At 38.3% G+C, this 25,573-nt stretch overlaps 1 protein-coding gene across 3 annotated transcripts in view; it reads left to right on the top strand.

The window, feature by feature from the left end:
• Nucleotides 1-23,958, top strand: part of LOC103615978 (septin-2) — a 30,457-nt gene extending 6,499 nt beyond the window's left edge. Inside the window, exons 5-13 of one of the 3 annotated variants that reach the window (XR_001862222.1) lie at nt 1,490-1,624; nt 2,088-2,205; nt 6,793-6,894; nt 7,697-7,842; nt 8,863-8,946; nt 9,878-9,935; nt 16,490-16,583; nt 19,959-20,001; nt 23,173-23,958. Coding sequence is in view for 2 of the 3 variants with exons in the window: in XM_017734962.1 (XP_017590451.1) it covers nt 1,490-1,624; nt 2,088-2,205; nt 6,793-6,894; nt 7,697-7,842; nt 8,863-8,946; nt 9,878-9,935; nt 16,490-16,558 (712 nt within the window). In the remaining variant the exon portion in view is untranslated. The remainder of the gene's footprint in view (nt 1-1,489; nt 1,625-2,087; nt 2,206-6,792; nt 6,895-7,696; nt 7,843-8,862; nt 8,947-9,877; nt 9,936-16,489; nt 16,584-19,958; nt 20,002-23,172) is intronic. The other 2 variants (XM_017734962.1, XM_017734963.1) reach the window with 2 other exon arrangements.
• The last annotated feature ends 1,615 nt before the right edge of the window (nt 23,959-25,573 follow it).

Raw genomic sequence — 25,573 nt, 5'->3', positions numbered from 1 at the left:
TAGGGAAAATTACAGCTGTTAGAGCTAGAAAACTGCACGTAAACTGATTATATTTCCAGAGAAATGTGTGATAGCTCTTTCCCATTGTTAGTGTTTGGTTTCTGTCCTAATATTTTTATGTCTTCAGAACAAAAACCATATTGATGTGTTTCAGCACATTTAGGTATTAAGATGCTGGTTCCTAATGAGTAGAAGTAAGGTCAAAACCCAATAAATTCCATCTTTTGCTGTGTTGTGTTCTGTAGTATGACTTAGAACAGCTGAATCTTGCAAAGATGTAAGCATGTGTATATATATTCTACTGTGGATTTATTCCTGCAATTCAATCCAAAAGCTTACCTAGCTTTGGAGAATCAAATTCCCTCCAGGATCTCTTCCATCATTCTTGTTACTTTCTTTTATTATCTTCTTTGCAGCCATGCAGCCCTGGGTCAAACCTTGCTGCCTGTTGCAGTATTTGCCAGCATTCTGTGTTCATTTTCCAAATTTTCTTTTCTGTTACCTGCTCTGTTTCCTCCTTAAATGTATCTCATCAAATTTGTGCTTTCTCAGCAACAGAAGTATGTATGTTCCTATTTCTCAAGTTAAGCTTTCTGCTTAGTTGTTTCTCAAGTAGTTTAAGACATGTTCATGATACACAGTCATCTACCTAATCTTATCTACGTCAGCTGTTCATTTCCCTTCCCCTGCAGTACCTAATATAAAGTGTTCTTTTATATTAATGGTATTTGCAGGTGTCTGCATGCTCTGGAACAGCTTAAAATGATCTTCTTAGTTATGCATTGTGTTTTCTTTTCTCTCTCTAATCACTGCTCTCTGTGTCTGATTAATCTATGTGATCAGATTTTGTGCTCATTTACTTCTTTGTAGGGAATATTTTACATTACCTTGAGCTAAGTAGGAATTATTTTCTTCGCCAACAGAAAAGAATTCTGTAAGGTAACAAAAATAGCTTAATAAATCATGTGATGCTTGAGTGCATGACTTGCAAATGTATTTGTATTTAATTCAAACAGACTAGAATACCAGAATTTTCAGAGGTAACTATAGAAACTTGGCTCTAGGTTCAGGGTTGTAAATCAAGAGGATATCTAGGATATGTCATTTGTCAACTAGTTTAAAAACATCTTCAGCCCCTACCCCCAGAAAAAAAGGCAGAAAAATCCTCAATCTTCTATTCCTGTGTTGTCTCAGCCTAGAGTCGTTTTTTCTGAGCTTGCACTTGAACTTTTTATTCAGTGAACAGAATAACACTTGAAATTGGCTCTAGGCATAAGTTGACACTTAGTGGTTGTTATGAAAACACCCTTTTGCATTATCAAAATATTTTTCCTCAGTACTAGATAAAATGCTAGGAAGTTGAATTTTTTGTAACAGTAATGTTTTTAATAAAAGTGTGTTTGTCCTGTTCTTATCTTTTCGTGATTCTTTCCTTATTACTTAAAGCTGATGTGAGATGCCTCTCTTTCTCCCCCCTCCCATACCGCAGCTTCAAAACAATTATCCACTACATTGACAACCAGTTTGAGCGATACCTACATGATGAGAGTGGTCTGAACAGGCGCCACATCATAGACAACAGAGTCCACTGCTGCTTTTACTTCATCTCTCCTTTTGGGCATGGGTAAGCAAAAACTTGAGCTGCTTTATTTTAGGGTGTTGTACCTTGTCTGTTCATTACTTGAACGGGTAACTTAGCAGTAATATTAATTGAGTTACTTCCCAACCTGTCAGCTCGTGCAATTAAAGCAGTCTTTTGGGGATTAATGCTCTCCTTTACCTTGTCCCCTTTTTGGCATTTAATATTGTTTTGAGGTAGTCAATACTGCATTGTTTATCACCCAGAAACATAAGTGTTTTTAATATCCAATTAATTGTATAGTGACAATTTTAATTACAACTTAAACTTTACACAACCAAGTTAATAAGCAAGGGCATTAAGCTGACTTAATTTATTATGAAAATATTGTTTATGTGGACACTTGAAATAAATAATTTTTAATACATTTGGTCTGTTAAAAAACAAACAACACAAGACCCCATGCCTATTTTAAATCTTTTTTTTTCTTTTTCCTGCTTGTTGGCAGACTGAAGCCATTAGATGTAGAGTTCATGAAGGCTCTTCATGGAAAAGTGAACATTGTCCCTGTGATTGCCAAGGCTGACACCCTGACGCTGAAGGAGAGGGAGAGGCTGAAGAGAAGAGTAGGTCTAACACTTGGTCATGAGAACAGAGCAACCCATACAATATCAAAGCCAAATATAAGTAATTTCAAACTGAAGAGGGGTGAATGATATTGGCCAAGGACCTAATCTTCGGGAAGTGTGAGGTGGGAAATCTTCACTGAAGTCTGATGTGCTCTACCAGTTCCACTTGCTAAGATGTGTCTGTTAACTGGCTTCATGTATCTTAGCAAGCAGTGCACCCAGTAGGGCAGGTTTTGAGCAACACGGTCTGTAACAAGGGTTCAGGCAATCCTGAAAGAAGAAGTGGAGATGTTTCAGACTGGCTCTCATAGAGCAGTGACCTGAGTGCCCATTAGTGCTGGGAGTGCATTAGGTGTGTTCTGAGGGCATATCTGCAGTTTCATCCAAAAGGTGCTTGGGTTGTGCACTCTGCTGCATGGTTTGTAGCAAAATGTGGTTGGAAACTTATTAAATAAGTGCACCCATGATACAAACTAAAACACTAGTACAGAGACAGGACAGTTGGGTTAATATATGAGCAGGATGCTTTTGTAGCTCCGTTGTTATGGATAAATGCATGTCATTGTGTGAACATTTTTCCTCCTGGGTTATCTGTTCATCTGAAACACCAGGACATACTCAGGGTTGGAGTGGAGACTGTCTGTCTTTCCAGACAGTGGTACTAAAATCTTTCTTTTGCTTTGGAAAGTTTCCTCAGCATCTTGAAATTTTGTTTTTTGACAAACCTTTCCAAGACAGCCCAGCTTTTGGCAAATATGACATTGTAGTGAATTAAATGGAATAACGTCAATATTTGTGGTTATACAAGTCTTTAACCTTAAATTGAATTTCCGTTTTATCGCATCATCTGGGCAATGAATGTAAATATTTAATCTGTTCTGGTTTATCTTCTTTGACTGAGAATGGCTTCATGCACCTTCTTAAAGGAATGGGTAGGTGGCGTGATTGTATTGTGTATGCTTAGAGGTGACCCAGTAAAATTTATTGAGATCACAAGCTTTGTCAGGTTCAATTGACTCAAAACAAGTACAATAATTTGTAAAGTCTTAAGGGGTTTGAACCCTACAAAGCCTGTGAATTTTTACAAATTTAATGACTTGAGTAATGTAGAGATAATTAGTACTTCTAAAATACAGTCTGTATTTTACACCAGAGTAAACCTTTTCATGGTAAGGTATCTTTTATATTACGTTTTCATACAGGGCATGACAGTTGTTTTAATTGTGATCCTGTGACTTCCTGTAAGCCTTTAGGATGGTTATTGGATCTTTATTCCAAGGGTGTTTGTGTTGGGAGTATTTTTCAATTTTCTTGAAGAGGGACTACAGTTTTATTTAACTGGGAAAATAGTATAGATAAAATGATGCTGGCAGAGCAGCACATTAGCTGAACTGCACCTAAATGCAGAGGATTTGTTTGGGGCTCTTTTGTGTGAACCAGTGCCACAGTGACAGGTGTGGCCATGGTTTGTGTGGGCATGTGAAGAACTACAGTTCGACAGAGTGAGGTACTGCTGGCATTGCTGCTGTGTTTTATAAAGCTCAGTGGTGTAAGAAAACTTGCCCAAGAAATGGAATGAATCCTTTGTAGCTGAGGAGGTTGAAAGTGGGGACAGTGACTGTATGAACCTTGTCTGCAATGCAGACAAACATCCACTGAAGAGGGGAAGAGATATTTGTACAGAAATGAGCAGCTTTATGGTGAACCAGGTGAAAGGAGGAAAGAAATAAAAAAAAAGTTCGTTCATTGAGACAAGAAGGGCGTTTAGATCTTGCTGGAAGAAATTCTGTCCAGGCTCTTGAGCTTTTAATTTTGTTCCTCCACAAATACTGTAAGGTAATGACAGGTGCACTGCATGCAAATTGAAAGAACTCATAGGGAAATAATAAAGCAAAAATGTGGCTGATGGTGCAGGTTTTATTGCTATTCCTTTTCTGTTACTGTACTGACTTGGTGAAAGATTTATATCTCACATTGTTTGTGGAGCTGCTACTTTTTATAAAATCCCCTGTATTTACCCTTTCAGCAGTGTACTTCAGGCTCAGTATTCATAGTTGCTTACTTTTTGGTTCAGCATTTGGGAGAAGAATGATGTTGAAAGAATCGAAGGAGGCATTTAAGTGGTACATTAATTATTTAAAAATATAATTCACTGGGAATTTAACAAACTTTTAACTAACTAATATTTAAAACAGTCTTGACATATGGACACCACATTTATACACTGGCTAAGTACAATAAGATAAAAGGCATCTGTAGTCCGAGGGAGTGGTCAGGAAGCAGGTAAACAAGTTTGCATTATTTTTATACTGCAGGCAAAGGTCAGTCTGCAAACTGAGTTTATATTAAGTGAAATGTATAATGTGCTTCCAAAGCTTTGAAAATCAAAGCTACTGTATATTGTTTTAACTCAAAGCATCTTGGCCAACAGAGTCTCTAATCAAGAGTAGGAATCAAAGTCCTGCTTTGCTGACGCAGCTTGAAGTCCTACTTTTTTTAGATGTTTCTGCCATTTGGCCGTCAATCTGAAGTAAAATGTTTTTGTTTTGCCGCTATGGACTAAGCAGCAAGATTAGCTTGTGGTGCTTGCAAAGGAAACCCAGCTTGGAGTAATTCCTGTTTGGGCTTTCTGGAATTCAAAGTTATTTTTTAAAACTCTTGAGTGGGAAGAAATGCAAGACATTTTCACAAGCTGTGCCATGCAAGGCTGCTAAGGAAACATGCTCAAAGGAATGACTTCATGAGAGGGGAGCTAGTATTTTGACTTTTTTTTTAATTTCCCATGGGAAGGCTAATCTTTAGGAACACAGAATCCTCTGAGGCCAATAAAATTCAGATTTGAAGAAGCAAAATGCTGTTTCATTGTTAGGAGCATAAAATACAGTTTGTTTTTATTGCAATTCTTTTTCCTTTCAGGAAAGCACTAGGTTTAACAGCTGTAATATATTATTCTAGCACCCCTTGCTGTCGGCTTTCCCGTTATTGTTCCACTTGCATTTTATCTTGAAAATCTCAGCCAGGTTAAATGTGCTTTCTTGTTTTATGCAACTACTTAAAGGCATCGAACTGCAGCGCTGCCCCACCCATCCCAGCTGTGCATCCTTTACTGTCACTTGGTGACAGTTCAGGTCTCTTCCATTTTGCAAAACAGTAACAACATGCATTGATTTAAATGTCATTGTGTGAATGTATTAAATGCTTATTGGCAACGCTTATTCGCAAATTTCTTTTCTCTTTATGAAGTATTGCTCTCTGTGTTGGTGGGGGCTCGCAGTACTTTTATTCAGTGTGTGAGTGCGGGGGATGTTTATATACCTGGCAGGAAAACATTGTCAGGGGAACAGCTGTGGCTCATACATGGTTCTTTCCTCTGCTTATGGTCTGGAGAATTGTTTTCTTTTAAACACCTGTTTAATAACCAAGTTCTGGTTGGACAATTTTCATTTATACTGTAGCTGTTGGTTGCCATGATGACAGAGGATCGAGGAAGCCAACAATACTCATGGAAGGCTCATTAAGACCTCTCTATTTGAAGTCTATTTGTTTTTGTGCTACCAAGTTAATCTCCAGTTGTATACGTAGTAATGCCATCACAAGTCCTTACACAGGCTCTTCTGAATATTTTTACAGTTACTTCAAAACCCTCTGTGAATTTGCCCAAGCTTTGTCTATGCTGAGAGTTCATTCAGCAGCGCAGCTGCTTGGTTCAGGTGCTGTTTGTAGGGTTACAGTTGCTGCTCTAGGAAGTTTGCACAGTTTCTCTTTTCTGCTGAAGCATCCGAGATCCCTTTGGAGAGAGTCATTGTGGAATCTCAGCATTCTTCATGCTGTTTTTATACCACCACACTTCTTTTACTGAAAGTAACTCTTGTCAGTGCATTTGATGCTGTGACAAGAGCTGACTTAAGTATATTCAATAGTATGGCAGCAGAAACATTCTCTTTGGTTTTGAAAAAAGGGTTGACTTGTGCCACCTTTGGAAACTGCCAAAGGCCTGGAGTTATGCTGGCTGCTCACCCCTGCAGTGATTTCATTAGGAAAAGAATGTGACCAGGAATACAGATACTGTATTTTTTATGTTAACCTCAGACATTAATGACAAAGAAAACTGTTCAAGAACAGGGTGTTTTTCTTAGCGGATTTTTAAGGACTTTCTGCAGTTTAAGTGGATAATAAGCTTTTATCTTTTTTGATTCAAGAGGCAATAGGCACTGTCTTCTAAATTTTTGAACATATCAAATGCACAGAAATGTAGTTTGACATGGGGTGAATGGTTTTGATGCTGTAACTAATGAATTCCTTCTTGTTACTTTTACTCTTTTTTTCATATTAACCTCACTTTGCTTCTGTATTTGCCTTGTAAATCTTCTGGCACTTTTTAATGATTTACTTGCTGTGTTTTCTAAAAATACATTTATCTTTTGTGCCTTTTAAAAAAATCTTCAAGCCTATGTTATTTTGCAGTTTGGACACTGAGTCAAGTGAATATTGGTGACAGACTAGTAAATCAATTTTATGTATTTTTAACTGAATACCTCTTCAATGAAATAAGAGTATTACTGCTTCTTTTTTGCAAACTTCCAGGTTCTGGATGAGATTTCTGAACATGGCATTAGGATTTATCAGCTCCCTGATGCAGATTCTGATGAAGATGAGGAGTTTAAAGAACAAACTAGAGTTTTAAAGGCAAGTTTCACTCCTAGTTTATCATTTTGCTGCTGTAGTTCTTCACTCTACAATATGCCGAAGGGTACTTTATTACTTTTACAATGTATTGAAAATTTCAGTTTCCTTCGTACGTTGACTCTGCATTATAATCCTTTTTAGTCCAGTCTCTGCTTCATCAGAATTCCAAGTGTAGTGTGTCACGACTTTCTCTTCTTTTCTCTTTTATGTGTAAACAACTGTTAAACATGAACTACTATTTGCAGTCTGTTTTTTGACTCAAACATTGTAACATGCAAGCAAGGAGAGAGATTGTGTGTGTTATGGTTGCAGTACTAATTAACAACTTGCCTCTTGTTAAAGCAGATAATCAAGTAATTTCCTCTTTGTGCTTGCAAAGGTGTTTGAAGAATGTGTCTGAAATTCTCTTTCTAAGTACTTCACTCTGTATCTGAAGTATGTTTCTGTTGGCTGTTCTCCATGCATGATGTTATGTCAGATGACATATTATGCCCAAACTGTACTTGAACAACAGTCAAGTGTTCCTACAATGAAACGTCATTTCCTTCTGTGCCTCTGTTCATACAAACTGATACTAACAAAGCTACAGGTGCTCATAAGGAGAGGTTGCATTGTCTAGAATGGGATTTGTTGGTTTTCTGATGTGAAAGGATTTTAGTAGAGTGTTTGTCAACATTTCTTTTCCCCCCCTCCTGCCTGTTACTTGAATCTTTGTCCTTTCTTTAAAAGAAAGACAAAGCAAAATACAAAAACTAACCAGCCAAAAATCAAAACAGTAACTTGTTTTTTCTGTCTCAACTAGGCTAGCATTCCCTTCGCTGTTATTGGATCCAATCAACTTATTGAGGTGAAGGGGAAAAAAATCAGAGGCCGCCTGTATCCCTGGGGAGTTGTTGAAGTTGAAAATCCAGAGCACAATGATTTCCTCAAGCTGCGCACAATGCTGGTGTGAGTAATGGTAAAATGATCCCATCTCCTGTGGTGACGTAACTGCCACAATGACTAAAGACCTATAGCAGTGTTAATTCCTTAATTTAAAACTAGCCCTGATGGCAGAGTGACATTTTAGTCCCCTGCAGCTTGTTTTCCTGCTGTATCCTCTGATCTCTGAATTCAGAATATTTTCTATATTTTATGTTGCCAGATACGTGTGATGGTTTTATGTCTTAAGTGAACTGATTTGATGGCTTTACATACCAACTGAAGTTTTGTTATGGCGCAGCTGGTGGGGCAGAGAGGCTTTTAAAATACTCTTCAAAGTGAAGGGTATTCTAAAAGCAAAGGGCAATTTTCTTGGCAGTATGGGAAATCCTTTGTTAAATATGATACCCCACCCCGTTATGGTTTTAGCCGATACGGATATTCTGCCTGCGTAAATGGTTTTAAGTGATTTTTAAAAAACGATGGTTTGCTATTGTTGGAAATTAATTCCGTTGTGTCATTCCAAATTCAGTTTGCACCGGGCAGGGATTGCCCTCTGCTGGGCATTGTGAGCAAGTGGGTTTTCCTTTTTTATTTTTTTTGGCAACTGGAAATAGTTAAGCAGTGTCAGCTGTTGTGCGAGCTAAGCAGCTCCACCTAGTTCCCAGTTACAAATTATATTTGACAGCACTTAAGAGTAATAAAATACTTTAGGAATTAAAGTATCTTTCTGAATAACTGTCTTTGGAAGATTCTTAACACTGCAAAAACTGGTATGAACAACTTGTCTGGAGTAATTAATGATCAAGAGGAGGACAGCATATTTTGGGTCTTTGAATAGTATTGATGGGGGCACTTAGGAATGAGTTAAAGATCAATGAACTTGAAAGCAGAGTTCTGGTTGGCTTTCTGACTGCCTTGGTCTGTAAGGATTTACTTTTCTGGTAAATAGATCCATTAGATAAAACAGAAACAGAAGATAAAAGGGTGTTTTTCTTTGCTTTGCTGAGAATGACAGAGTGTTTAATAGCCCTTTGCATGTTCTAGAACGCACATGCAGGACCTGCAGGAGGTGACCCAAGACTTGCACTACGAGAACTTCCGTTCCGAGAGGCTAAAACGCACTGGCAAGTAAGTGTGTGCTGCCCCTGGGCTCTGCTGCTCCTCATTCCCCACTGGCATGGGACTTGCTCTTCCTCCTAACTAATCCCACCTGTAAACAATTATTTCTGATGAGATTTCAATCTATGGAATTCTGAAATTTGTATGAAATGCTGTACTTGAAGAGGACTAATATATAGCGAAGTGCTGTGCTTATAAACAGCTGTGTGTTCTGTATCCATTTCCTTTTCTCTGTGCTTTTAATTGGAATCTGCAGAAAGAAGATGCCTGCGAACAAAATAGGTTTTACACAATGATGTCTGCTTGGAGAAAATGAACACTAGTGGGCACATTTAAACAGCCCCCAGTCTATCTGCTTAGGGAGGTGTTTCTTCTCTTGCTCCTTCATATATAGCTAAAGAGAGAAGTTTAGACCAAACAATCTTCTCTGATAATTTATGTGTTTTTAGGGAGTTTATTATCTCTTTTTTAATTCTTGGCAAGGTTGTCCTTGGCAACTTAATGCAAAAAATCCACATCTACCTTTGCTGCATCTTTTTGGATAGCAACTTGCTCTTGTCCACACTCCACTTGTTCTTTAAGTATTCAGCAAATCATTTTGATGTTAAAGAAGGAAGGAAATAGGAAATAGCCTACACAGCTTTTTAGCGGTTGATTTTTGTACCGTGAATAGATAGTGGAGGAAATCTCTTCATTAAAGATCCATATAGCAGTAAAGAAATCAAAGTTTAAGAAATGGACAGTGAATAGCAGGAGTCTGTGAGGTAAAGATGGCCTTTTACAAAAGGGAAGTATGATTTTAAAAATGTCCTAATTTCCCCTGTGTGGAAGCATGTAGACTTTGTTAATGTTACATTCATTAAAATACAAGTCTTGAATCTGTTCTTGGAGATTTTTACTTCTATATTTTATACTATCAATGCCTTCTTTTCTTCAATAGGCCTGTTGAAGAGGAAGTGGTAGACAAGGATAGAATCCTCCAGCAGAAAGAGGCTGAGGTAAGAGGGACTTTCTAAAACTTGTTCTTTAATATAAATGATAATGTTCCATTTTCAGTTTTTTGACTTGTTCTTTAATATAAGGTGATATGTTCCAATTTCAGTTTTCTGCATCAGCTACTGCCTATGGCAGGTGGGATTGGAGTTGTGCAAAATGACAGACCTAACCTGAGCATACAAGTTGCCCTTAGTGTTTTGTTTATAGTCACTTGCACTGTGGATGGGAAGTAGTGTGTGCACTCTTGTTTGTGGGCAGAATGTTTATCACTTCCCGTTTGGGTGCTAATTTTCCATAAGGATATTTGCTGTTTTAAGTATTGAAATCAATTTATGTTTGTCAGCTACATATGCTGCCTTAAGCATACAGTGGTGGGATAGACTGACAGTCTAATGTCATTTCAGATGTGCTTGTGCTTACTGCAAGCATGTTACCAGTAAATTTATTTTTATCTCTTGTGGTTATGGAGTAGAAATAGGCTTTTGAGTCTTAAAAATCCCATAATATAGGTAATACATATGTTTTTTTCATCTTAACCTTGACTTAAATCATAGTATTTTTGTTGCACCTGTCAATTTATGGATTTGGTGTTTTCAAACTCTGATTTCTCACTCTGTTTCCAAGTTATTGCTAGGCCTTTTAACTTGGTATTTTTATGTTCAAGTTGTAAAGACTCAGAAATTTTTAGCCTGGTATTTAAATTCTAGCAGTATGCTGCCAGTGCTTTTACTACTTGCAGTGGGAAAACTGAAGACTTGCTGCCAATTGTAAGATAGTGGGGCTTTTTCTCTTTATCCTTCTTTTATCCAGTTCAGCTTGGATCCATGTCCATAACTGCAGGAAAGCATGATTGGAAGGATCATTGCACATGTGCAGTGATTTGGAATAAGAAATCCAAAACTACAAGCAGTTTTGTGTGTTTCTGAGGTGGAAGATTGACTCCCATACATGGAAATTTTTGAAATTTATGTTGGTCTGTGCATTTCCTTTTTCCCTTATAGCATCCATATTTAAAAATAGCTCACCCTGGTTAGATATTGGCTAACCCTGGCATGTTGATATAAATAGCAAAAAATTTTCCGAAGAGGAAATGCAGAAGCAGCTGATTATCACCATAATTAGTAGTTAATAATATGAATTACTGGAGATTGAGTGAGCTGCATATTTATCACTATATAACTTCATTTCAGCAGCATAAGCACACTTGATGGCTGTGCACATACAAGAGTGGAGCTTCTGCAAGTTCTGTACACAAATTAGCTGCCTTCCATTTACTGGGGCACGTGCAAAGGAGCAGTAGCCCATCAGCTGATAGCCAGCAGTACTGGACACTTGGAAAATGTCAAGAGCATTTTTTGAAAATGGTTTTTGTTTTTCTTTTTTTTCCTTAATGCTTCCAAGCAGACAAGTAGACTTAAATTCTCTAAGTCATAACTGTTTCTCCTGTTATTTGAACTATGTAAATTGTACCTGCCTAGTAGTTAAGTAGAATCTTGGGTACCCTTGTAGAACTACTTGTTTTAAGACTTATGTCTGAAAAAAGTCTCCTATAAATATTTTCCCTGGAAATTGTTATGACAGGCACATTACATATATATATATATAAAATGTCTATTTATGCATTGACACAGAGTGGTCAAAATAGACCAGTATATAAATATGTAATGTGCCTTTTATATAACATGGCTAAAGGAATGAAATTTTGAATTTCTCAGGGGACAGTCTTTGAAAGTTTCCTCTGGGGCTAATCATCTCTGAATAATTGCTGCTGAAGTTGAAGGGGATTAGGTTAGAACTTGAAAAAACAAATACATTTTTAACTTCTGCATTCTATTGTTCCAAAGAGATCAAGAGGCTTTGCTGAATCTTCTGTAGATAAGCTGGTATGAAGTCCCTTCATCTCCAAATCATCCCTAAGGTTCAGACTGGGAAAAATCTGTGGAGGAAAGAGGCACAGAGGAAATGGGCTTGCATTCCATGGCCTTCACAGAGAAAACAAATATCCATTTCCCCTCCTGTTCTGCATTCCCATCAGTAACGGTGCTTGATGTTCTATTTACAGTTTTGTGAGGTTTATATAACCTTGGAAGGAATGAATGCTTGAACTAGTGCCAGGATCATCTTTATCAAGGCATCACTTTTGCTAAATGGTCTTTTATTATGCCAAAGGATGTGGTCCCCACTTCAGCCAATTTGGAATTGCTAATCTGTCATTTTGGATTTACTGCTTAGTCTGGTTGTGCTTTTGCTCATTTGCAAGTGATGACCTGTTTCTAAGAGCTGGAAAATGAAAATAGGCATAAAGATATTCTTGTTCCTTTCTGTAAATATGATGCAGAACAGATTATTTTGATGTTGTAGTGTAAGTGGACACAAACTTAGTTTGTAGTTTTGTGCCATATTTCTCCTACTCTGAAAATGTCTTGTTAATAAAAACCTTTCAAAGTTTTGAGAGGTAGTACTTTCAGAAAATGTTAGGGCTGTGATTACATGAAAACAGCAAGGAATAAATTCCTCTGGTTTTTCTAGTGAGCTACCCTGAGACTTCGGGCGAAACCCGCCACGCCGCTGTTTTCAGTGGAGTTGGTCAGCAATGGGCTGTATATAGTAGAATGAAACAATGTTGAAATTGTTTTCTCTCTGTCCTTCCATTTTCTCAACGTGTGTAACCCTTTGGCAGATGCGATAAAGAGCCCTGGGTTAGTGTGGGAGTCAGGAGGGGGGAGCAGAAGTGTGGGGGCTGCCAGGCTGGGGGCCTGCGGTGGCCCCATGGGGAGTGAGGACGTGACCAATGTGTGCAGGTAATGCCTGCTGCTGCTGGGGTTTGGGAAAGCATTGTTTTGAAAGGTAAGGGGAAAACTTTTATGGGAAGAGACAGCATGACTGCTGATGAAGACCTGCAGACCTGAGGGAAATAAAAACAGGTCTGCAGTTTAATTTGTTTTGTGGGATGTTACTGCCCAGTGCAGGGGGCAGAATGCTTCAGCCTTGCCCTGTGAAGTGTGCAGTCTTACTCCTGGAGACTTCCGAAGAAGAAAACCATTAATAACCACTTAGCACTGGGAATCCCTGAGGAATTATAATGTAAAAACTTTTTTTCTTTTTTTGAGTAATTGCTTTTTTTTTTGTCCTTTTGAGCTGTTTTTGAACCAACAGTGCATACTGCTCATGTAATGGCTGTGGTCAGAGTGACTTCTGCTCTTTGTCAACATGTCCGATGGAAGACATTTGTCTCAATGGTAGCTCCATTTCCAATTTATCAGGAGTATTTTTCTTGTCTTCAGTTAACAAAATTATTTTGTTCTTTTGTATTGGAGGTATTTTTAATCAAAAGAACTCTTATGGGAACATTCACTAGAAAAAAATCCACTGTCTCCAGTTTTCCATCTTGCCCTGTTCTTGCAGCCTCTTCACTTACACCTTTCTTATGTAAAGGCATGGGCAGAAATAATCAGACTTGGCAGAGGGGAAACATACCAGTGAGAAGTAAATGCTGTTTGTTTCTTAATATTTCTCCTCCTATGATACCTGCATGCTGGTCACTGGGAAGCCATCCGCGTTGTTTAAACAGGAATAGTATTTGTTGGTATTGTGATGAAATCCTGTAGGTACAGCAGAGCTGTGTGTCTGTGGTTTCTGTTAAGGGCATGGAAGCTATGAACAAGATGTATGGTTCACTTTTAGCTCTGTAACCTTAGCTCTCGTTTTAAATGTTTGTTTCCTTTCTGTTTTGCTGCAGTAGTTACATGATAGTTTGAACTAAATTGTAGACCTGACGTAAGTAAACTAAGGGGCATTTATACCAAGGTTACGTTTATTCTTTTGCCTTTTGTTATCTGAGAATTCACAGGAATTATTTGTTTTAACAGATTTCCAAACATTGTTTGCTAGCTTCCTTTTCATTATGTGCATTTGGCCCTATGCTGTCATGTTGTAGCATCTGTCCTTTAGGGGATGAACACAAATATATCAATGCTGCTCTTGCAAGTGAGAGGACTTGCTGCTGAGCAAGATCAAAGTCATTTTCTGCCCTTGATGCTTGCAGTCCCCAACAGCTAAGGGAACGCAGATGTTGACGTGACATCAATTTCAGTCTTTGGTGTGATTTTTTAATTACATTTGCCTTTATTAAGAGCAGAGGTTTTTTTCTGTCTATTCAGTAGATCCAGTAAGGTGAACACGAGCTGGTTTTGGTTTGTATTGTAATGTGGAAGAACAGCTCTTGTGTCCTGTCCTCTACTCGAAGAGGAATTGTTGAAGAGACTGGCATGGTTACCACTTGAGCACAATACAGCTTGATTCTCTTTTTTTCATTTTACAGCAATGTGCCTAGTTTTTTTCACGGACCTCTTGCCTGCAAGTTTTTCTGCTGAATTATTCTAAAATAGCTTCAGAAACTTGCTATTACTTACTTAATGGAAAAGAATGAGACTTCACCAGTAGGTCTCAAAAACACCACATGAGAATGGAAAAGGAAAATCTTTTACAATCTTAACATTAGAGCAGAGTAGGTATCCTGGGATTTTTGTGCTACCTTATATTTGTGTCATATGCAGCATCTGATTTATTTTTTGCTATGGCCATATTTTTATCAGTTAAGAAAATGCAATTCTCAATGCTATATTTAAGTCTTAAAATATGATGTTGGCTATTAGCAGAATTCTGCATTTGAGCAATCACTGTAATACATGTGCAGCAGCATTTCCCCCTGTGATTACTGAATGGTTTCTATTTTGGGAATGTTTCATGGCTCAGCTTGGAGTGCTCTTGGGAAAGCTCAAGTAGGAGAGCTTCCAAAAAGCTAGTTTTATTCTGATGGTAAATCTGCAGAGAGGCAATTCAAAGGACCAGGTGTCTTACATTTTACAAGTTGATCTTTGAAGCTTACTTTTTTCTTGTATCATGAAGTCAATGCAACACTCATTTTGGGAACTTTCTGCTTTTTTTTTTCCTCCTTCCTGCAGTGTTATGCCATCTTCTTGATCAGAAGCTTTTTGTTTTAAGTATTTAGCAGAAAGATGTCGATGGATTTATAATAATCCTCACAGACTTAGCTGTATCTCATGCTGTTCCTGCGTGACTCTCCTTTTGTTGGAGGGCATCTCTGCAGCAGCCACAGCAACTTGAATTAGCCTCTCCTGAACCCTGTGCTGATCCAGCAGGAGGATAAGTACATAAGCCAGCTAGTTTTGGGCAAGCTCTGTTACTGCTGGCTGTGCTGCAATCTTTTTTACTCTTTAGTTAATCTTCAGTATTTTACTCTTTCCTAAATATGTATCTGAGAGCAGGCAAGGAAAAGTGATACAGGAACCTGCAGTTAATTTTTTTTTGTTCTGTGATGTTTCTTTCTTTCCATTTGGTGGTGTGGTTTTTTTTGTTTTGTTTTTTTTTAACAGAAACAACAGCTCAACACCACATGCATTTACTCAAGCATTTGTCTCAGGTTCTTTTGTATTGAACCTGGTGGAGTAGCGACTATCAGAATAGTTAATGTGGCTGACTGGATGAAAATACAGTATAATTGTTTAGACATAGTGCTTTTTCAGTTTGTTTCCCCCCTGAAAATAAATGAAAGGAGTTTTCTACATAATTTAAAAAAAAAGAGAACTTGCTATACAAGCCTCAGGTTTTTACATGATCTCTGGTTTGAGATGGACTCAAAGGTTATACAATGTGCGTGGAAATAGCAGAGTATTTCCTTTCCACCTTGTAAAATGGGGCACTTGTAGTTCTGTATGTGGAGCTTCCCCACCTGCATTTGGAAGGAAGTACCCAGTCATTTGTAAAGCAAATTAGAGGTATTTGCATGTATACTTTGAAAATCTATATTAGTGTTCTTTCCTCTTTCTTAGAACATTTGTTCCAATTAATTTTTTTTTTTTGAAAAAACAACGAGCAACAAAGCATTATATATAACTGGCCTTTTATGAGATGGAAACTAACTTTTAAGTGTTAAAAGAAAATGCCTTAAGAAAACAGTTATTTCCAGGAAAAGTCATTGTTTAGATGTAAAAAGTATTGGTGCTTAGTATGTTTAGTCTGGCTTTCCAAATTTTATAAACATCTATTTCTCTTTTGAAATAGTTTTTAAATCTTGTCTTCATGTTTGGCTGTTAGTGCTTCTAAAAGTGTGCAGAGTTCCCTGATAGTCACAGGATGAGTGCTCCTACATGATACTGTGCTTTGAGCACCTGTATCAGAACAAAGCTGCTTTAGCTCACTCAGGTATAGCTCTGTGCATGCTTTCCTTATTATGGATTAAATGCTGATTCACAAGTCTGCAAATGTAGCTGGCTTCAAAAGATTTGGATTCTGTTGCTTAATTTTCATTGTAAGTATTCTTACAAATCTTTTGTGAAAGTTAGATGGACTGAATTGAAGAATATGAGATGGGAAAAACCCAAGTATTCAGTTATGTGAATTACTGAAAGTTTCCAGTTTGTGAAGATGAAAATAGGATCTGTGTCCTACCATGGAAGAAAAAGTTTTAAGGTTTCCTGGATTTTTGGGCTTCTCATGAAATTGTTGTAAACATTTGGGTGTCTTTCTCTTCCAGCTGCGCCGCATGCAGGAGATGATTGCCCAGATGCAAGCCCAAATGAGGATGAAGCCTGGTGATGATTAAGGTGCTTAACGTCTGGATGCATCAGGTATTGCTTTTCTGACTTGTTTTCACCTCTTACATAAGATTTTGGCAGTGATTGTTGTTAAGTTTGCACTTTGGACTTGCATTTACAGTACTTACCAGGAAATAAAAGTGATGTCATGAGCAGACTAGAAAAAGGTATATGTCAATGTTACCTTTCCAGCTGTTTTTAAGAACTGTAAATCCTTCTCTTCAGTGCCTTATTTTTGGATCATCAGCTTTGCTTCTGTTAGCAGAAGCTGCTCAGAAAGTTAATTTGATATGTAAACAAAAGTTAGAGTGGTTTGGGGTATGTAGGCTGCTGAGTTTTCAACAGTTTTCTCAAAGAGCCAGACAATTTTGGTCAGGTGTGCTGAATACAGACTCCCTTGATGATATGTATGATGTATTAGGGGGGATCAGAGTGAGTGAAGAAAAAAATTTGTGTAGCACATACTCATTCTTTCTTCTGGTAGAATTCATCCTCTAAACGCAAGAACAAAAAATGGACGGATATGAGGAGTCCTGTTGCTTAATACTTCAGTTTAATACTCTAGTTGTGATTGCTGGTCTTGTGGAATGTAAAGCTTGAATAAAATGGATTATGTTATCCCTTATGACCTTGTGTCAGCTGCCAACATTCCAAGCCTAAAATGAGGAGATTTTTTGTTGCCTTTATTTGAACCTTCAGTCTTCCTGTTTACATAAAAAGAAGAAAAAAATAATTAAGAAATAAACTTATTCACTGGATTCTCACTTAAGCAGAAGTTGATGGTCTTACTGGTATGTGCACTGTTATCTTTGAGTGAAGTACTTAAGGGGAAATAAGTAACTCAGTCTCAGGTTTCTTACTGTCACAGTTTCAACTGTGGCAGATAGAGGAGTCTTCACATCATGTCTTCCAACTTCCATACTAAGATATGTTTTCCCAGAGCTGGAAGTCTAAACACTGAGGCTGACCACATGGTGTATGTGATAGCAGTGTCTGACAGAAAGCTCTCATTCCCTGCACAGGAGCTGGTCATTTTGCAGCCTGTTCAATATTGTTAAATATTATAGTTGGAATTGAAAGTTCCAAGTTTTCACAGTGACTTTGTTGTCATATGGTCAAATTCTGACTACTTGTGGAAATGGTTATTTGATGCAGGAAAGTGTTCTTAGTGTAAATTATTGTTACTGTTTTTTGCTAAGGAGCTCAGTTCTTTGTAGGAGTTAGAAATCATGTTTAATTACATGGCACTTTAAAACTGATAGTAAGAAAAAAACACCATAAACCTAACCTTGTCCACAGTTGCTGGCAGAGCACAGGATGGCAAGGGGTACAAATATATTCAAAGTTCCTTCTCCAGTTCCTAAATGCTTTGAAATCAGTATCTGAGGGCTAATGGGATGTAGTATTCCCACTAATGGTTAGCCAGAAATGGCCCCAGATCCCCTGTGTTTCGCAGCTTCTGGCAGTACTGGATATGGCCTTTAGAAAAAGGAACTGGAGCATGGTTTGTCCCAGGCTGAATTTGCAGCCATGGCTACGTAAGTAAACAGAGTTCTGAGCATGCTCATGTGTGTCCAAGGGAAATGTTCTTCTGTAGATACTTCACACTGCTAATCTGGAGTGCAGCTTGGACCACTCTGTGTGTTAAGGAGACTTTGCAGATTTAACTGAGTGTTCCCATGATCTTGTTGTGATTTGAACTAAATCTTGAGGTCACGTTTATTGGCCTGAAATACTGAGTATGGATGAGATATTTTGAGAAGGATTTGAATGAGATCCTCATACATGGAGGTCCTGCTGTTATTTTGGAATTTGCTAAGATACATTTCTGATGCTGCTGTGGAAATCATGTTTGACAGGTTGCTTTCAGGAAAGACTTTTGAACTTTGGGTTTTGTTACCCTTGAGAGAGAGAGAGTGAGAGATAGATTGATTTTTAGTGTAGTTTGTTGGCCAGTATGCACAGTCAGAATTGCAGATGCAGTTGTATGGTTCTGGCAGCATAATGAAGGGAATCCTAATCCAGATCTTAGCCGTAGGGAAGTTTCTCTCATGCATGTTAACTGACTTTGCAGCTTAGGAGGCGTGATGAGTTCAACCTCCACCATTCCCATCATGATGTATTTTATTGAACTCAGTATTTCTAGAGAAACCAGGAAGCTTGTAATTAACACAGTGGTTAACAGAACCAAACTGCCAACAAATTTAAATATAGTTGGTATTAATCTTTTTGTTCTATCAGAGTTTATCTTGAACATCTCTCAGGTTCTAGTTTTACAAGAACTTTAAAGAATCACCTGTGCTACTGAAAGCACAGTCTCTCCTCCCATTGCTCTTTTGCACCCTTACTTTGTGCTGAGAAAAATATGTGACTTTATAAACACAGAGTTTATGTAAAAATTAATATTTTCACTCTTTTTATTTTGGATACATACCTACTTTTTGTGTTTTCTTCAAAAGTCCATTAAAATATTTTCCCCTACATAAAGCACAGATATAAAGATGTTTTCAAGTATTTTGGGAAAAGAGGAGTGGGGTATAGTATGAAGACTTTCATAGGTAGGAGCTGGAGAATAAACAGTAGGGTAATGAAATGTGTTAATATCCAAATATGTGAAATACCCACTTCTGATTTCAGATGTATTTTGGGGTGGGAAGGAGATTGCTGAATGCTTTGGGGTGTTCTGGGAGGAGCATTGCATAATGATTAAGAAGTGCTAAATTCAAATCCTTGCCAAAAAGACTGACAAGTCTGTGTTACCAGAAACTGCTGCACCGATGGGATGACTGGAAGGTCTGGTTTGCCTGATCCCTTTTGAATAGGGCCATCTTTAAAGGTTTTATGGAAAGAGCAAAAGGAGAGTTTACTTCAAGCAGTTTCCTTTTCTTTCAAGGCTGGAGTAAGAGAAGAATAAGGGGAGTGACAAAGGCAAAGATCAGACGTAGATGAAGGTTTCCAAAGAGGGTGGACAGATTTCTTGCTGTGAAGTAGAATCCTGAAAGGGAATGAAGATGAATGCTGGTGGAGACTGGGTTAGAGGTAGGAAAGGAAGATGATTTTGGCACACTGGTCATTCCTGTTTCCAGCTGCAGTTTCTGACAAAAGCCTGTGAGAACAGATGATGGTGATTAAGATCTTTTGAGTGCAGCCCTAACAAAGGTGTGTTGAGCTACACTTTTGTCTCTTTCCTCTAAACATTTAATAGCTTCTGTGTGCAACCAGTGCAGGTGGAGCAGGCAGTGAGAGCACAGCTAGACACCAGGATATTCTTAGAATAAGTAGTAACAATTTTTTACCCTGACTTTTGATATACTCTCCTTACTAATCTTCCTTAGATTTTTTTTTCCCTTGTAAAACACAAGATACTGCTGTAAAGTGTAGGAGCTTATTGGTTCTTTTATTTGACAGTTCACACAAAGGATTGAAGAGGAAGATGGAAGGGTGGAGCAAGGTACCAAAACCTAAAACAGGTTTAGTTTTATTTGGGTGCTCAAATATGAAATGCTTTTGAAATAAGCCTCTGCAGTAACTCCAACAGCACATTTACTAATTTCTGAACTTGTCCTTCTGAGATGAGCAATTACTATGAAAAGCTGGAATAATTGTACCAAGTGAAATGGTTATTAGTTGATGTTTCTTCCCTTTGCTTCTCTGTTTCTCACAGCGTATCTCTTTGCAATCTGTTTTCCTCTTGCTATTCTAACAAATCCGGTTTGTCTGTCTTCACTCAGTTTCAAGATCATACTGGGACAAATCAGTAACAGAAGCCAGGCTGTGGAACGCTAATATAGCCATCTGGAAATGTAGTTATAGTTAGGGAAGTATATTCAGACAAAAAAGAAACCCAAGCATCTTGCACTTAAAATATCTGTAGCATGTTGAAAATTCTTTTAGTATAGCTTGTGATTTCCACAAGTATTTTAAAGCCTCCTGAGCACATTAACACTGTTCTGGTTCTTGCTAAGAACAGTGCTAAAGACACCAAACAGCTTCTTCTTTCTACCAATGAATTGACATCATTTAACAGAACAACACAAAGCATTGTCATAGCAACCAGCCTTCTAAAATGATGCTGCTGAATACTGAATTGATCTGATGAGAAATGTCATTTGAGGCAGCAGAAATGATGATGTAGTTTTTTGGCAGCTGAAATTGAGAGCCTGGAGAATGTGAAGCTTGGGCAAATTTGTAGTATTTGGAACATCTGCCTGGCACTGCCAGTGGATGTTTCTCTGGCTAGAAGCTAGACCAGGAGAGTGCTGTCAGTGTCCAGCTCTCCTCAGCTCTTCTGACTCTGGAGTTGTTCAGCAAATCCTGCATTGATGGGCTGGCACAAGCTTTTTCACCCTTAGAGAACAGACTTCAGCTGGAAATTGTATGGTATAATGGGGAACCTGAAAATGTGTCAGGGCCACTTTTTGCCAAGAAACAGAGGAACATTTCTGATAGTTTTGAAGCTTAGATCCTGGTATGTAGATGTGCTTCTGTGGTTATCAACCCTATTAACATATTTAACTGATGAGCATTGGAAATCAGTTCAAAGGTCAGTTTTGTAACTTACTGTGAACTCAGCTGATGATGATTGCTGTGGGGAAGTATGAGTTCTTGCTACAGAGTAGCAAAGGAAAGGGAGCAAACTTGAAGCAGTGAAGTCAACAGAGGGTGACTGAAACAGCAGAAAACCAAAATGTTTGGGGTGTGGTGACAAAATGAGTCAAAACCTACAGCAGGGCGCTGGTATCATCCAGTACTCCTCTGCCTTTTGGAAAGATGCCATTTCTCAAAGTTCTTGCTCACGAAGGGACACACAAAGGGCTGTAGTTATAACATTAAATGAGTGCTATTTGAAGAAAAACAACTGAGGTGAGAAAGTGCAGCTGCTTATAAAGCAAATTTCTCTCATTGGGAATTCAGAAGTGAACACATAGAGGTGTCAAGTCGCCCTGCATTGCAGTGGTGTTCTTGGAAGAGCTGAGGGGGAGGCAAACCCATTTCCTTTACAAGGTTTTCAAAATCTTTACAAATACAGGATTCTGAGCTATGTGACCGCATGATAAGGGTGCAAGTGTATGCAGTACTTGCTAGTTATGCTACTTACTGAGAGAGTTCTGTTTTAATGGCACACTGGAGAAATGCCCTCTTTGTTAAATGATGGTATGAACTCACATTGCAGATGGAGGCATTTGTTAACTCTGTGTGTTCGTGAAATGAGCATGGGGGACTATAAGGTTGGTATAGTAAAGCTGGAGGTCAAACTTGTCAAGAGTAGTATCAACCTAATTGTATCATAAAATACTGCCTTACAAGGAGATGAGGAAGAAAGAGCGGTGAGATGAATCCACATTAGAACTACACGAACATACTTTGCCCAAGTGTGTTCTATGAGCTTATAAAATGTGGGTATCGTGGAGCTAATGCTGCTAACATTAGTGCACAGCTGTGCTTAGAACCCAAGCCGACATGTTTATTGGAAATTCCAGTCCTTTTGTGAGTCTGAAACATGAGTTACAGTTTCTTCTTGAGGTATCTTCTGTAACAGATTAGAGTTGGGCAGGCACTGGCAGAAATCAAGTTTCTCTTTCAAATTTGAAGTAGCAGTGTAGCACAAGAGGTTAATTTTGAATTTGAATATTTAATTTGCTTAGCAATTTATGGACTCTAGCTTTAAAGCCTTATTGCTAGCTTGCTTGTTTTAGTTGTTATTAGAGGTGATGGGCTCCTTAAAATAAGAAGAAATTGTGTATTGAACAGAATTCCCACAATGAGAATGGCAAAGAGCAAAGCATGTTGCTCCTTAACCCCACTGTAATCTGGATGAGTGTTACACTGTATTTTACAAGTAAGTTGGCACAACGGTGTTTTTTAGGATGTTTCTATTTTTCCATCCAGATGAGCATTTAGATTAAGCTATTTTTTTCTGTCAGGAATGAGTATTTTTGGGACTGAAGAATTTCAGGTGTTTCCCCTGAGTTCCAAATGGGACGCAACTTCTTAAGCAGGATCCAACTTTCAGGGAAAGCTGGGATTCTGCTTTCTTTGTAGCAGCCTTTTTGATTGGCAAGTAACTGTAGAAATACCCAAAACTGACAGTTATTTTTGAAATTACAGACCAGTATCCCTTCTTTTTCAGGCACAGGAACAGTGCTGTATGAATGCTTGAAAAAATGTCTGCTTTCCTGCTTTACCTTAGCAGTGTTGGTGTATGATGTCGAACTTGCTGCCTACTGCTAGCCCTGTTTAGCTGAGTTGTTTGTTTCCCTCAGCAGCAATAATGCTTCACAGAACAGGCCAAGGTCGATGTGTTGTGTGCAGGACTGTTGAGAGGAGCTGTAAGGGCTTCTTGTGTTCTTGCAGGCTGAGGGGGGGTTTAGGTGCTTAAGAAACTATGTAGCTAAAAATAAGTTCTCATTTATAAGCTCTTATTAGACATTTGTGATAAATATTTGGGTCCAAACTGCTCAGCTGATCTAGTTGTAATGCAGGTCCCTGTGATGCAGAAACTGAAACTCCCTATTCCCTGGATTATGCAGCTTTGCTCGGAGGGGCTCCAACTGCCCCCAATGCTCTGACAGTGCCAAGAGTTTGTCCGTTCTAATGCTCTGTTTTCCACTTTTGTTCCCAGCAGCATACGGTTCTCTAAGTGGATGGGTGCTCTCTTTTCTTTGCCCAAAAGCTGGATGCCACAGACCAAGACCTGCGTTAAAACAAACACAAAGTCTGAAGATCGTGTTGTAAAACTGCTTGGTTTATATACTCAATGTTATTCAACTTATAGTGTATCTCTTTTGATTCTTTTGGTAACACTGTCTTCATACTTAACTGTGTGGTTTTATTATCCTTCCTATACCTTTTTATTCAGAAACTGCCAAGAGTACACTGTGTGGACTAGTCATTGTGGTGGGTTTAAGGAATTAATCATTTATCTGCTAGGTTGTTCTGAACGGTTTCGTGGTTAATACTAAGACTTTGTGGCCTGTTTACAGTAAACGTTTGTGTGTTTGCACAGTATTATAACTTTCACCTGCCATTTTAGGTTATTATGTATCATATCCGTTTTTCAGAACTTCCTCTGTGCTTTTGTTGCATTTGAAGCTTCTTCTCTGGTGATTTGCATTTGTGTGATGTATGAGAAAATGTACAAAAACGCCCATGATTCACCAGTGATTCGAAAAAGCTGACTTTTCTAAATCGCCGTGCCTTAACACACCATGAACACTCCACACACCAACAACTTGTGTGGATGCCTCTGGAGGTTTGGCTTCAGGTCTCAAGTTTTGATGGCAAAAATTTGTCGCAGGCATTTCTATCTGTCAGCTGAGCGATGGCATGTACTGAATTTTTATATATACCATAGCACTACTTTTCATTGAAGTTTTGTAATAAATTGTATGAATGTGGAAAATGTTGATTTTCTTTTTGGGGTGTTTTTTGTTACTTTATTTTATTTTGCCTTTTCAAGCTAATGTATGAAATGCTGTAATGGTGTTGTGCACAGTGCATATTCAGAGGAATTGTCATGTTTACCCTGGGGTATGAAGGTGTTTTCTAAAATTTGTCTACCTGCGAACTGCTTTGATTTCATTTTAAAACAGCTTTAAAAGTGTTTTACCTATAAGTTAGGTAGCAAAACTTCACATCCGCTTCTTTTCCGAAGTTCATTAGGCATCTACTGATGTCTTTAGGTGGGTGAATATCTTTGAAAATCTGATCACACACCTTCAGTTCATGAATGTTGCTATTTCCTTTATGTCATTGCTGAGTTATAGCTCTCTTCTGCATGCTTTTGTAGTCTTGTGTGTTTTATATATGCACAAGTGTAAATTACTTTCCAAATATGGGATTGAGACACTTTGTCTTCTGTCCTAAATTGAGGTGTCTTTCATGTAATGATTACGCCTAATTTTGCTGTCTAGCAATGAGTGTTTAATCAGGATTCACAGATGATTGGCATCACAGGGATGCATATTTGGCTTGTTTGGAGTTGAATTGCATAAAATGGACGTTACATTATTACTGCAGTGGCTGCTATAAAAAAGTTGAAAGAAGAAATGGAGTGACAGATTTGCATTCACACAAATTTTCTACTGTTTTTATGAAGATTTGAATTTAACCATGTCTGTCCAGAGGGCCGAGGTGAGAGATTTAATGGCAAACTTTCATGATTTGTTTGCTGTTATATGCACCTTTCTTGTTGTTTTTCTTCCAGGATTTTGTATCATATTTTGCAAGCCTGTTAATTATGTGCTGTCCGTTTGTGCTTGTGAAAGTCAGGATAGCTACACCCCTCCTGAGAAGCCCAGACTTCAGCTGGAGATGTTAGTTACAAGCTGGATTAGCTCTCTGAGCAAAGGTGGCATGAAAGCTTCATCTTTCTAAGCCAGCTAGGACAATGGGGAAGCAGACTATCAAAAGCATCTAGTCTTTAATTTTATTAAAAACAGGGTTTTTTTCTCTCTCTTTAAAGCAAGGTGCCTAAAGTCACTGTCACAGTTCTTGTCTGGGAAGCCTCAGTGAAAAGATTTTTACTAGGGGATACTGAGTACCAATTGATAGTCTGTACTTTCTTTGGGTTTGTGGATTCCAGATGGAGCATTTTGGCTCAAAATTTGAGATCTATTTCCATAATTGTCCAAGAAGGGCTTGCAGAGCTGCTGATTCCATATGTGAGTACTTTCCTTTCAATGTAGGGGTTTTTTTTTATGCTTTCTGTCACTTCTTTGATGTTGACTGATGTTAGTTTTCAGTTACATTTGAACTTGGTTTTGCTAAAATACTTAACAGTTTATTGGGAGAATATATAGTTGTTAAGCCAAGTCTTTGTATTGTGGAGCTCTCTGGATAGAGGACACTGGCTAGAGCCTACTTTCTGGCTTTGCATTTCAACTCCCATAGGTGTTGGCAGTGCCAGGGCCTTGGAAGACAAGTCCTTTTCTCTGAATTTCATCCTGGCCTTCTCCAGACTGACATTTTCCAGCACTGGGACAAAGTGCCCACATGTAACTTTTTTAATGACTGTTCAGCAG

This window comes from Corvus brachyrhynchos, unplaced genomic scaffold (assembly GCF_000691975.1).
Source record: "Corvus brachyrhynchos isolate BGI_N302 unplaced genomic scaffold, ASM69197v1 scaffold114, whole genome shotgun sequence".
In the NCBI taxonomy this organism is placed as follows: domain Eukaryota; kingdom Metazoa; phylum Chordata; class Aves; order Passeriformes; family Corvidae; genus Corvus; species Corvus brachyrhynchos.
Note: the sequence above shows the minus strand (reverse complement) of the source record. Positions and strands in the feature narration are given on the sequence as shown.